The sequence below is a fragment of the Orbicella franksi genome, chromosome 8, assembly GCF_964199315.1.
Source record: "Orbicella franksi chromosome 8, jaOrbFran1.1, whole genome shotgun sequence".
Taxonomy (NCBI): domain Eukaryota; kingdom Metazoa; phylum Cnidaria; class Anthozoa; order Scleractinia; family Merulinidae; genus Orbicella; species Orbicella franksi.
The window spans coordinates 20,246,983-20,258,965 of record NC_138152.1 but is presented as its reverse complement, the minus strand read 5'-3'; the positions used below and the strand labels follow the sequence as shown (position 1 = coordinate 20,258,965).

The 11,983-nt window shown below is 40.3% G+C and overlaps 2 protein-coding genes across 2 annotated transcripts; one reads left to right on the top strand and one right to left on the bottom strand.

Moving 5' to 3' along the window:
- The first annotated feature begins 177 nt into the window (after positions 1 to 177).
- Positions 178 to 2,229, top strand: LOC145494227 (uncharacterized). Its single transcript, XM_081473681.1, has 3 exons — positions 178 to 211; positions 1,124 to 1,630; positions 1,775 to 2,229. The coding sequence occupies exons 1-3, from the start codon at positions 178 to 180 to the stop codon at positions 2,227 to 2,229; spliced, it is 996 nt and encodes a 331-aa protein (XP_081329807.1).
- A 7,481-nt stretch (positions 2,230 to 9,710) lies between these two features.
- On the bottom strand, positions 9,711 to 11,775 carry LOC145494592 (uncharacterized). Its single transcript, XM_081474110.1, has one exon. It carries the CDS (start codon positions 10,635 to 10,637, stop codon positions 9,954 to 9,956), a length of 684 nt encoding a protein of 227 aa, XP_081330236.1. The 5' UTR covers positions 10,638 to 11,775; the 3' UTR covers positions 9,711 to 9,953.
- Between the last annotated feature and the right edge of the window lie 208 nt (positions 11,776 to 11,983).

Sequence of the window (11,983 nt, the reverse complement as noted above, 5' to 3'; positions counted from 1 at the left end):
GAGTACAATGCACTCGTCAAATGCTTGATTGTTCATATTCACACTGGTTTGCTCGCGGTTAGCTTTTATTTGATGGTCGGGGCAACTCTATCATTAATATTTAAGAAAGTCACGTTTTATAATTAAATTTTGCGGAGATTTTGCGGATCAACCTGGTAGTGTAGTGGTAGAGGAAGGATGTTAGAAAACAGAGGTTTCGAGTTCTATACTGGTTGGTTACTTACAAATTTTCTTTTTTCTTTAATTTCGTAGAGAAAAATTCGTTGATAGTTAAAAAATTTCTTATTGTCGCGAAATTGGCATCGACCGTTTACGAAACGGACGACTGCATCGTCGAGGGAACTGTAAAAGTTTGTTTGCTACATTTTAGGCTAGGGAATCTTAGAAAATGTTTCACCGATTGCATTTAGCTCGCCTCGAAGTCGTTGTCATTTGGCTCGATGTTTTCACTGGTTTCAACAACGGGGGCAGTTGAAGTGCATTCGCTTGGTGATTCCACCGCAATATCTGTTTCATGCGATTCGCTCTGAGTAAAGTGGTGGCGGACGTAGATAACTTCTTCTTTTGAGACACAGGATGTATTTCAAAAGGAGCTTTTCTTTAAACCTGAAAATGTAGCGAACAAACTTCACTTCCCGCGGCAATCGGAAAACACACTTTCTTCGTCTCAAAGAATTGCATGGATCCACTATTTCCCCTTGTAGTTCACCACTAAATTTTCACCGATTCTTATTGGTTTAAATTGATCACGTGACGCGATAGTGTTCATCCGTGGAGAGACACTATCAGCCCATAGTGCCCGTCCGAGGAAAATACCCGGATGGATAGTACTCGTCCGTGAAAATTTTTCTGCACTAAACAAGCAGGCTTCGTTGTAATAAGTATGGCTACTCGATTCGCCGAGGTCAGCGAAGAAGATGTAACTATCCTCGTCAATGAGGGAGTACCCCAAAAAACCAAGGAGGTGACTTCGTATGCGTTAAAGTATTTGAAGGTAGGGAAACTTTTAATAGGACATATTTGTTTCAAAGTTACAATGCATTTGACGGATTAAAAGATACTCACCAAGAAACCATAACCGTAAATAAAAGTTAAATTCAATAAAATTGTTTTTACCTTTAAGCTTGGTTTAGAGAGAAAGGAATAACGGAAAGCATTGAGGAGTTCCCGGCAGAAAGACTTGCTGAAGTCCTTCGCAAATTTTACGTGGAGGCACGTACAGTTAGTGGGCAACACTATTCGCGAAACTCCATGAAAGCCATTCGAGCGGGTCTTGGACGGTACCTGACTCAAGCTCCACACAGGAAAGCATTTTCCATCATACGCGACAAAGTTTTTGTTCCATCCAACGAGGCTTTAGATTCCCACCTAAAAAGTTTGGCGAAGATGGGGGTGTTGTCATCTACAAAACACAAGCAAGCCTTAGAGCGCGAAGATGTGGAGCAGTTGTTTACGGCGAAGCAATTAGGAAACGACACTCCTGAAAGTCTAGTTCAAACTGCTTGGTTCTATCTGATGCTCTACTTCGGCAGGCGAGGCCGAGAAAACCAGAGAAATATGGCAAAGGAAGATATTGTCGGCCTCCGTGACAACGAAGATAACTTGCAAGCCATAATGTGTGAGTGGCCAGGTAATCCGGAAAGATGTCCAGTCAGATGTATAAAGAAGTATTTGTAGAAGCGAAACCCCAACTGCCCAGCCTTGTGGCAAAAGCCAAGAAACTACAGCACCGGCAAATTTAATGAAAGTGACGCGGTGTGGTTCTGCCCTTTAGGGAAAAACACCTTGGACAATTTACTCGGCCGCATGAGTAAGAAAGCTGGTCTGTCTACTCACTTCACATCGCACTGTATTCGGGCAACATCAGTAACCATCCTCAGAGCAGCCGGCCTGGAGAATTCGAGAGTAAGAAGTGTTACTGGCCACAAAAGTGATACCTCAATCGAGTCATACCACGAAAGACCGACAATTCAACAACAGGTGCAGTCCTCGGCCATAGTCAGCAATTTTGTGGCTCCAGTGACAGTGAGCCAAGCTGTTGCACCGCTCAGAGCCACCGCTCAGTCACGAATTCCTCTTAGAACACTGCAGCAAAACCAGAGCCAGGACGAAACTCGCTGCATCAATCAACAGTCCAATGTCGGCGTTCAACAAACCAAGGCGGCCCAGAATTTTTCATCGGCTTCTTTTCAAAACTGTACTTTCAACTTTAACGGACAGTCTGCCTAAAACGACGTCTGAAAAGTAGTCTTCTAAAGGAGTCTATCTTTTTGTCGAGGGTCGAGGGTCCCATGTCGAGGGTCGAGGGTCGAGGGTCGAGGGTCGAGGGTAATATTATTTTTTTTTCTGGGTTTGTTGTTTTACTCCTTGCTGTAGGCTCGATTTCCGCCGCTCAGTCGAGTCCGGTCTACAAGTTCTTCTCCAATTTGGTTAAATGTAAATATATCACAGACCTGATTATTTATCTATAACGTTTATAACATTCAAAGTCCGGTTTTTCATGTGACTTCATCACGCTGGATGCTTTGGCCGATGTACTAATGCCATCAACTTTTGAATGGCTATCCGCCTAGAAATAAATCTAAACATTAAGTTTTGCAGTTGTAATTTCTTGAACAAAAAAATAACACAGGGATAACAGAATGTGGTTCGCGTTAATATTTGTATTGACAGTGACAATGTTGTGTCAAGTGTCTCACTCGCTTCGAACTTCACATTTTTAGCTTCAAATTTTTCACTGTGGAAAACAAATGACAACGCCTTCCCTGGCTTCCTTTGTGTACCTTTTTACCTGTAGTCGTTTAGGTCGTGTTACTACCGATGGGATTTCGTGGAGTGTTGGCTTCATTGTTTTCCAGTGTTACTGACAGGCCGCGATGAGAAATATTCCTTTGCCATTTATCAAACAGGAACTGTAGGTGAAATCTGGAGGCGATGGAAGCTTTGGAAGCAAATTTACGGCTATTTTCTTCCTTCGGTAAATTCGCTATTAAAAAAAAAATATCTGTGCGTTTTGCGATCTAAATTACCACTCTCCTTCGGTAAACTTGCAGGGCTTTGCGATTGGTCGCGATGAAAAATATCTGTGAGATTTGCGAGCTTATTCACCACGTTTAAAGGATGTAGCTTGGCTAGAAGACGCTCGGTTTATTTTTCTAATTTTCCATACATTTGTCTGTAAATTTGGCCGGGTGGACGCGGCTCGCGGGAAAAAAAATACAAACAAATGTACGGAAAATTAGAAAAATTAACTAAGCGTCTTCTAGTTAAGCTACACCTTCAAACTTGGTGAATACAATCTTCCACCTAGTACTTTATACCTAGTCAGAATGAATGATAGGAAATAAATAGAGGAATTTAAAACATACTAAACGTATTCATGGAGAAACTTTTTAAATTTCCTCTACGTGTTTATTCAAAGAACTATTTTCACTCGGGAGAAAGCCAGTTCAAATCCAGTTCTATTTTCGCGGCGGCCGTTTCTAATGCTGCTATTTCCCTTTTATTCTCCTGAAAATCCTGTTTTTCATCTGGATGCCAACTCAACTATCCACAGAAAAACACTGACTCACATTTTGCCATTCGGCAGGTACGAACTGTGTGATTTCTTTCATGACAATTAAGCTTACATAGTGTTGACCGGTATTTCCAAGCGCGGAAGCTACGTCTCTTATCTTGGCAGAGGTTTATTCAAGTTCTTATCTTTTAGCGCTTGCTTCCTTAAATTTAAACTTTAATTCTTGCCTCTTTTCAGGGGCACTCGACCACCGTTTTCTCTCAAATGCTTTTAAACGCTGTTTTAGGCTATCTGGAGTACTTTTAAAGCTCTGTAGGTTAATTTTAGATTGCACTAAAAAAAAAAAATTATCTGTTCGGTTATTGTAGGGGAACTTGAGTATTCTCGAATTTATTAGGGCTTTTTTGTCCATTCCCTGAAAACGTTAGGTCTTATCGCCTTTCCGAAAATGATAGCTGACTTTTTTTCGGTACTCCAAACGGCATTTTTTACAATTCGAAAACAACTGACATTAAATTTCTCATATCACGAAAGTTCGAGGTGACAATTCTCTCAAATGCTTTCAGAAAATCAGTGGGGATTAAAGGCCTTCCGAACAGATAAGTTACCGAAACGATCCGTTGGGTGCCCCTGTCTTTTCCTCGATGAACCTTTCACATTGGCTAAGTAACTGTCGCCTGCTTGTCGAAAGAGAAACGTCGCTCGTTTTCGGTACTCGATACTCGTCCACATCATTGTTCAGTTCAGCCCGACGTGGAGACCTTTTTTCGTGCAGGAGATTGTAAATTTGATTCAGGGCTTTGTAACTGCTGTGTTGACGCTGTATGACGTTTCAAGCTGCTTTTTACTCTCTCAGGCGTTGTTAGCCGAGCAATCATGTTCAAGACTAGTCTTTTGTTACCTTTTGTGGCCTTCAAGGAGAAAATGAAGATCATCTTCAGCTAGATACCGCGCGGACAATGTTGAGGTGAACCCTTTCTTCCGTAATTCCCCTGGATATTGTAAAAGATCACAGTCGATATCCGACAGAAATTCCTCTCTTGATTTCCTATAATTCATTCTGATTTTCAAAACTGCAAAAGACAAAATGCCCGTACGCGTTGCTGACTTTGCCCCTCTTCAAGTGTTTGCGGAGTGGCGCCAAAACGTTCCCAAGTGGGCGGGTAAACTTTGAAGTTTGATTGTCAAAACTTTGAATTTTGATTGACCCGCAGTTGCAAGCGACGGTAAGACCTTTTTTGAACGTTTCCTCCACCGGGATCTTCCTTTCTAATAGCTAGTAGTTACAGTGTAGTTACGGCACGTATTTCAGAAAATTTATTGAAAAGTTCGACTGATCGTGTGCAGGAAGTCACGCCAACATTTTACCAAATTAGATTTGATGTTAATGACAAAGCAAACACACTTCAATGTAGTGAATGGGGTTGACAAGCCTCCGATTCACGACTCCTACGATTTTTGACATTTGAAAACAAAAAAGCTCAGGAAAAAAAAAAATATTACCCTGGACCCTCGACCCTCAACCCTCGACCCTCGAAATGTGACCCTCGACAAAAAGATATACTCTTTCTAAAGTCTTTTGTAAAACATTCTTTGCCAAAGTTCATGATTTTAGGTTGCCGTTTTTTTCAAAATGAATAGTTTGACGGCCACGAAGTTATGGGCAGATCGGAAAAACAGTGACTTTTCTGACAGGTATAACGTATTATTTAGCCAATGTACGTTGCGAATTATTGACATTTGTGATAGGCTGTACGCATGAATAAATATTTGATTGATCTGCATTTAGTGGGTTCTGACTGTTTTTCAACTGGCGCGCGGAAGAAAATTTAGTGGTGAACAATAAAGACAATAGAGCTCGGAACTATCGGTCTGATAGTTGCCCCTTGGAAATTTGATGTTCTTAAAACTAGCATATTAGCCCTTGAAGCTTCGCCTCTCGGGCAAATATTTGTTTTAAGAACATCAAATTTCCGCGGAGCAACTATCAGCATACCTGCCAACTCTCCCGGTTTTCCCGGGAGTCTCCAAGTTTTTCATCAAATCTCCTGGTCTCCCGGTTAGAGCACCAAATCTCCCGGGAAATACCTAACGTGGCTTTTTTTCAATTTTTTTTTCATCAATTTCGTTATTTTCGAGAATCCAAAAAGGAAAATAAAACAAGAAGTGGATTTAGTGCTCTTATTTGAGCTGTTCTCAATCGGAAAACATCGGAAAACGGGAAACAGAGCGATCAAATCGATATATATTTAACGAGGATCGTAATTGGTCAGAAATCAACCAATCCAATCGCACAATACATGGAAGAAAGTTGGCGCGGTTTTCGCACGCTGTTTACACTCGAAGCGAAGATTGCTAGCATGGATTTCGGTTCGCTGCAAAAAGAATTCTTAGGTGCCCTTCCCTCGGGCTTTGAGGGAGTGAGGAGACTTGCTTCGCAGAAAGTGAAAGAGATTCCTCTAGTTGACGTCCAGCCATCAGTAACCACTCGAGGTAAGCTACTTTTGCGGTTTTTTGAAAATTCAAGCGCTTTGAAATGTGAGCGGGTCAGAGCTGCAAGTCGCGATGTCAAACAGTTTTAAATTAATAAAACTTCACTTCTGAAAAATTCATGGATTGGAAACTTTAGGCACTAGGAAAAGGATTTGAGGGCCTAATGTTTCCAATTCGTGGATCCTGCAGAAGCACAGTTTAAGAATATTATTTAAAATCAGATTTCATTTAAACTTTGTTATTTTTAGACCTGTTTTCCTTCTTATTTTTTCCGATGGAAAGTTAAAGAGAATCCAAAGGATTTCAGGTACAGAAATCGACTGCTTGCTGTCTAAATACGAACATGTGAAGTTCATTGTGTCAATGATTTGCTAAATTTGTTCGATCTGGGACTTATAGTGGCGGTAATGCACGGTGAAATTTAGTACAAAGAAAACAGGCGCACGGGGTTTGCAAAATCTGCCCGTTTGCCGTATAAGGCCAAGTAAAAAAAAAAGAAATGTTTCTCGTCCGGATTTTTCTAGAAAAGCGAGCAGGCGGGCGCTTTTTTTTTGTTATTTGGTATTTCCACCATCGTCAAATTCTCCACAAACGAACTTGCAAAATAAATCCTGCAAGGTAATTTAGCTATCCAGTACAGCCCTAGCGTATACAGTACAACTATTTCAATGCACGTTTATTACGCCCAAGAGGAAAAGTATATTATGATCGTGTTATAATGATACGAAGGACCCTGTTAGTAAAAACCCTGCTTTACAGCAGATATTGTAATGCAATATGTGGATTTTTCAACATAGAACATAACGATAGCACTAAGATGTTGAAAGAAGATGTAAAACTTTAGAATCACTGAGCAACTTAACATTGAAGATAATGAAAAATAAATGCTGTTCTAACCGAGAGACGTTGGGAACATTCGGAAGGCCTTCGGGTGATTTTCGGAGAGTATTCGGGCATCGTTGAAAATGACATTCTTACAATGCAAAGATTTCTAGACGTCTCCAGATTTTTGTACCCTGGGGGTTGGCAGGTATGTATCAGCCGATAGTTCCTCGACAGAAACACTCTATTGTTTAATTAGAGGCGAACGTTGGACAATTTCAATCCCTTCTGGTGGCTTTCAGGAACACAAAAACTCGTAGGCATAGCGAAATAAAGCAGACTAGATCGTCGACGAAGCAAGACTTTTCTGGGGAAGCATTGTCAAAACAAAACACCGAGGCCCAACTAGCCTCGCTTTCATACAACTCGCCCCGGGCGATAACCGAGTGATCCACCATATTTGAATATGGTGTATTGTGCTGCATTATTAAAAAGTATTTCAGAAGATATAACGTTGTAGAACGGACTGGCTGAGGAAAAGGAAATGCAGCTTTCGAACGCTCGTCAAACTTTCAGGAGTGTCTCGATGGAAACAAGGAGGAAATGTAAAATCTAACTTTTTTCCCACGAAACACTGCAATAAAAAGAAAGGAGATCACTCTCTTATTTCGATGTCGATTATCAAGTTCTATATTCTCTTTGCTCGAGCCATCATTTGTATATCACTGCTCGTAATGGTTTTGTGTTTGTTATCGATATTTAGAAGAGAAGCTTTCTTTAATTTGCGCTCGCCTTTTACAGGGTGTTTTCTTTTTTAAATCCAAAATACCTCTCAAGTGGCTCAAGTCAGCGAGTTGTCGCGAGGAACGTTTTATTCGCGGTAATGGACTATACGAGAAGCGGACTGCGCTGCATGGCACTTTACAAGCTCCATTGGAGAAATGGGTAGGGAAAACTACCATTAAGGTGTCATTTTAGACTTTGTCCCGAATTGACCTGCGAAAGCCGAATTCGGAGCGCGGAAAAAAAAAAAAATCCGCCATGCTCAAATCCCGAGGGCAAGAACGCAGGGAAGAGGAGTGCAAGAACTATTGATAAGTCTTTCATCCACTAGTTTAAAAGAGGATTGATATTCAGTATATATAACATCAAATTGCGTTCGTTTCTGTCTTAACTTAAAAGGAAATCAAGAAAATCGAGCCACACAAAACCATCCACTAATATCCCTACATTTATTTTCGGAGTAATCGCAAAATTTGTATTACATATCCTTTAAGGTGGCTCAAAACAGTTTCGACTAGTTACATTTTGGTGGGTCGTTCTAACCACTCTTTATCACTTGATGCAACAATCATGGTATCAAAAAACTGCCCAATCATTGGTAAACACGTTGTTATCATTTTCGTGATGCAATACGTTACCATAGCAACAGTATGACCTTTTAAAAACACCCTTAATTACAGCTTTTGGGGGCTTATAATTTAAAAACGGCACGGTAAAGTTTTTTTATATGATACAATTTTAATAAACGTGATTAGAAGCAACTTTTGGCAAAGTTTTAAAAAATTATGTACATAGGGTTCAGAGCCACCTTAAATTTTCAAAACTTTAAGATGGCTCTAAACCCTATGTACAGAATTTTTTAAAACTTTGTCAAAAGTTGCGTCTTATCATGTTTATTAAAATTCTATCATATAGAAAAATTTCACCATGCCGTTTCTGAATTATAAGCCTCAAGAATTATAAGCATCAAGTGTGAAAGAGTGGTTATAACGACCCATCAAAATTTAAGTGGTGGAAACTGTTTTGAGCCACCTTAAATGAATTCGCTCAAATCATTCGCCTAAAACGAGTAAAAAGCCAACACATGCACAATTGACGAATTGCCTCTTTGATAAGCTTAGAAGGAGGAGAAACTAAGGTTTCGGCACCACTCAGTGTTAAAGCCAAATGAGAACTGGTAAAAATTGCAAGAACCAAGTAGTTTATGAGATACAGTAGAACTGATCGTAAGACTCTTTTTTTTCAGATAGCTATATGTGCTCTGTTAGCGTAATGGTATTATCAGTTTTCAGTTAGTCTTTAAATTGCTCCCACACTGACTTATGCCTGACTGACTGAACTGTAGCGGAAACTTGAAATGAACAAAATAATCTTCACAGTTTGTGAGCAATTGCCTTTTTGATCCCAAAATGTTTTCTAATTATCATTTGGATAACTCTCCTTTGTGACATCTATACATCTTAACAAACTCGTTTTTTTTTAGCTCTTATTAACCGAGCAGGAGGTTAATTCGCTTAATGTAACTGGTTTGTACTAACTGACATTTTACTTGTGAACGGCGCTGAGCTGAATTTAATTCTGCCAAAGTTTTCTCGTCCTCTTTACCTTTTTTTTCTCATCAGGCGTTTTAGCACTTCCATAAGAAATAATTTTAGAGGAACATAGTCAATGGTTTTTCATTTTAGTTTGCAACTCTTTCACTGCAAAACATTAGCGGTCTAGATGCCGGTCTAGATGGGAAAATCTAGACCGCTTTCAATATCGATTTCAGCCAATCAAATTCGTGAATTTGGTAGTTCCCAGTCCTTGTGAGACAGAGCCATATAATAAATACAGATCTCAATTCCTGTCATTTCCATCCAACCGGCTACAATGAAGGTGACCGTAGCCTTTGATAAAGGGAAAATAAAACTGAAGGGCAAATCTAAGGGAAAGGTATGTGCCTTGTTTAAGCTAACAGTGGTTTGTATTCCGCATTATGCCTTTTCTTCTCAATTTACAAAAACCTAGTCGCCGGATATCTCTCTCTCGATCGATATCTATCGTGCCATTCTAAGGAAATTACTGCAGACGACAGGTCCTATTTTGTCGGGTGTACGTAAAAAATAGACGCTGGTCCCATTGCCATTCATTAACAGCATAACACAATTTATAATGGCTTCATTTTACCAAGAAGATATCATATTTTTCAAATTTCCCTGGGCAGAGGGACTCTAGCATTCAATCGAAAACAATTTCCTAATACTTGTAAATATGTTTAAGCGAAAGAAAAAGTGGTGGTTAGATGCACTTCAATGATGAATCCCATTTAACGGATCCACAAATTAAAAGAATAGGACTAGGATGGGGCATTCCTCGTAAATGCGTCATAACCAAAGTCATATTCGGTTGCCAGGCTTCCAACCATTTCGTCAAACGAGGCAGATTTAGTTTCTGGTATTCCAATCCCGTGTTCACCAGGTGCACAAGAACTTCCTCCTCCACCGATCATCATCACTGATCCATCACCATTAATCCAGTCACACCAGAAGCCGATGATGTTAGCGCTTTGAATTTCACCACTGCACTCAGCCTGTTGAAACCCGTCTGTTGAGTTGTGCTGACCACCATATTGAACAATGCAGCTTCCTAAGCACTGGTTACTGGCCCAAACTCTGCCATCTCTAAAGTCGCCATAGTTTGTGATTTTTGATCGGAATGTTTGTCCAGCCAAACCGTCACCTGTGGTCTGTAACAAAGGAGTGTGACTGGGGTCGCCACTGTGCGCGATCTTAAACGCTCTGCCACTGACCAACCAAAACGCCGGTGACACCATGTCAGAGTCAATGGATGGATCTGTGGTTGTTTCCATGGCAACGTGCTGGTCATGCCACCAAAGTCCGTCGTCACGCATCCAGTTTTTGTCGTCGTTGTTTGCGAATCGAGCGATAAGCGTCCATCCTTTGTGGTCATTTGTCATGTGACAGTATGTCTGAATGACAGCAAAGGAATAATAAATAGAACAAAAAAACATTTCAAACATTACATAGACTATACACTTGCCAGGGCAATATATCACAAGGATAGCTCAAAACCTGTCAACGGATGTATTCTCAAGCTTATTGGATTTGACTTCGGCAAAGTCAAAACTTTGGAAACGTTGAAATCCAAAACCAGGAAAACCAAATCAATTCAAGCCACTACACTAGTGTAGACCGGCACTAGTGTGGGGTTATACATGTAACAATAACTGTGAAAACCCAATGTTTTATTTGTTCAAAGGGCATTTTTGTTGAGTTATTCTCGGGAAAGCCCATTACCAATGGAGGGAAGAGGCTTAGGACATTTTTCCCCAGAAGACAAACAACAACGCGGATTGGGGTTCAAACGCTGGACCTCACCATCTGGAAACCGATTAAGTATATCAAAAAAGAACAAATGACGTTTTATGACGGCTTCGCACCTGAAATAGCATAGCTTTATGTCTTAGCATGTATGAACCATCTTGAAATCTTAGTTTGGCTAATATCTGCGCCTCTTCGCATAATCTAGCGTCTTAAAAACATTGGGTTACATTTTGGGTTACATGTCTGAATTTATGAAAACCGTGTTAAAGACTTTGCACCAAAATAGCGGGCATGTTTTTGGAAAATCGGTTAGAAAATGTACATAAATTTGGCCATGTCGCACCGACAGTGCTATCTACCTCGTGTACTCTTAATAGAGTCCATACCATGCCTATACAAGCCTTTAAAGTCGCTGCAAATGAGTCGAACGAGCCAAACAAAACTAAATTAGAGCTCAAATTTATCATTTGGTTCGCCGCAGCACTAATTTAGACAGGCTTAACCTCTGCGATTTCACCTAAATGACCTCGCTATGTCTTTACTGTGGGTTAAATTAGCCAGTCACGCTAACAAGAGCATGGTAACCAGTGGAATCGGTAATTTACCTCTATATTTCAGCCAAAAAGTAGCCGTTACGTGACATTTCATTTCAATATCTGACCGGATTCGAAAAAGCATAGCCATAGAATTTGACTTGTCACTGATAATCTTGCTAGAATTCTGTCCTAGAGCTAACTTTCCACGAGGCTTATCGTAGCTCAAATAGCAGCAAATAACTCTCCTGTATGCCTTTTGAGGCCAGGAAGACTAAATTCACCGTCTTTTCGTTGAATCATGAATTATACAATTTAATTAAGAGTGCTTTCAACATGAAATTGGAGTCTAAATCAACACGAACGTTCAGATATCAAAACTGCGGCGGAGAGCCAATCTATTGCTTTCTAAAGGCCTGCATAGTCCTAAATGGACTGGACAAGAGCTTGCTACATCGAGAATCGATTGAAATTCAAACAAACTAGGCCATAGTTAGCAGTAAGCGAAC

What these genes read in the sequence shown, in the direction of transcription:
- LOC145494592 (XM_081474110.1), bottom strand. Translation starts at nt 10,637, where the DNA reads ATGTTTGAAATGTTTTTTTGTTCTATTTATTATTCCTTTGCTGTCATT.
- LOC145494227 (XM_081473681.1), top strand. Translation starts at nt 178, where the DNA reads ATGTTAGAAAACAGAGGTTTCGAGTTCTATACTG. An exon ending in AGGTTTCGAGTTCTATACTG is followed by an intron (nt 212 to 1,123) that starts GTTGGTTACTTA and finishes TTTACCTTTAAG; the next exon opens with CTTGGTTTAGAGAGAAAGGA. An exon ending in CATAATGTGTGAGTGGCCAG is followed by an intron (nt 1,631 to 1,774) that starts GTAATCCGGAAA and finishes TCTGCCCTTTAG; the next exon opens with GGAAAAACACCTTGGACAAT.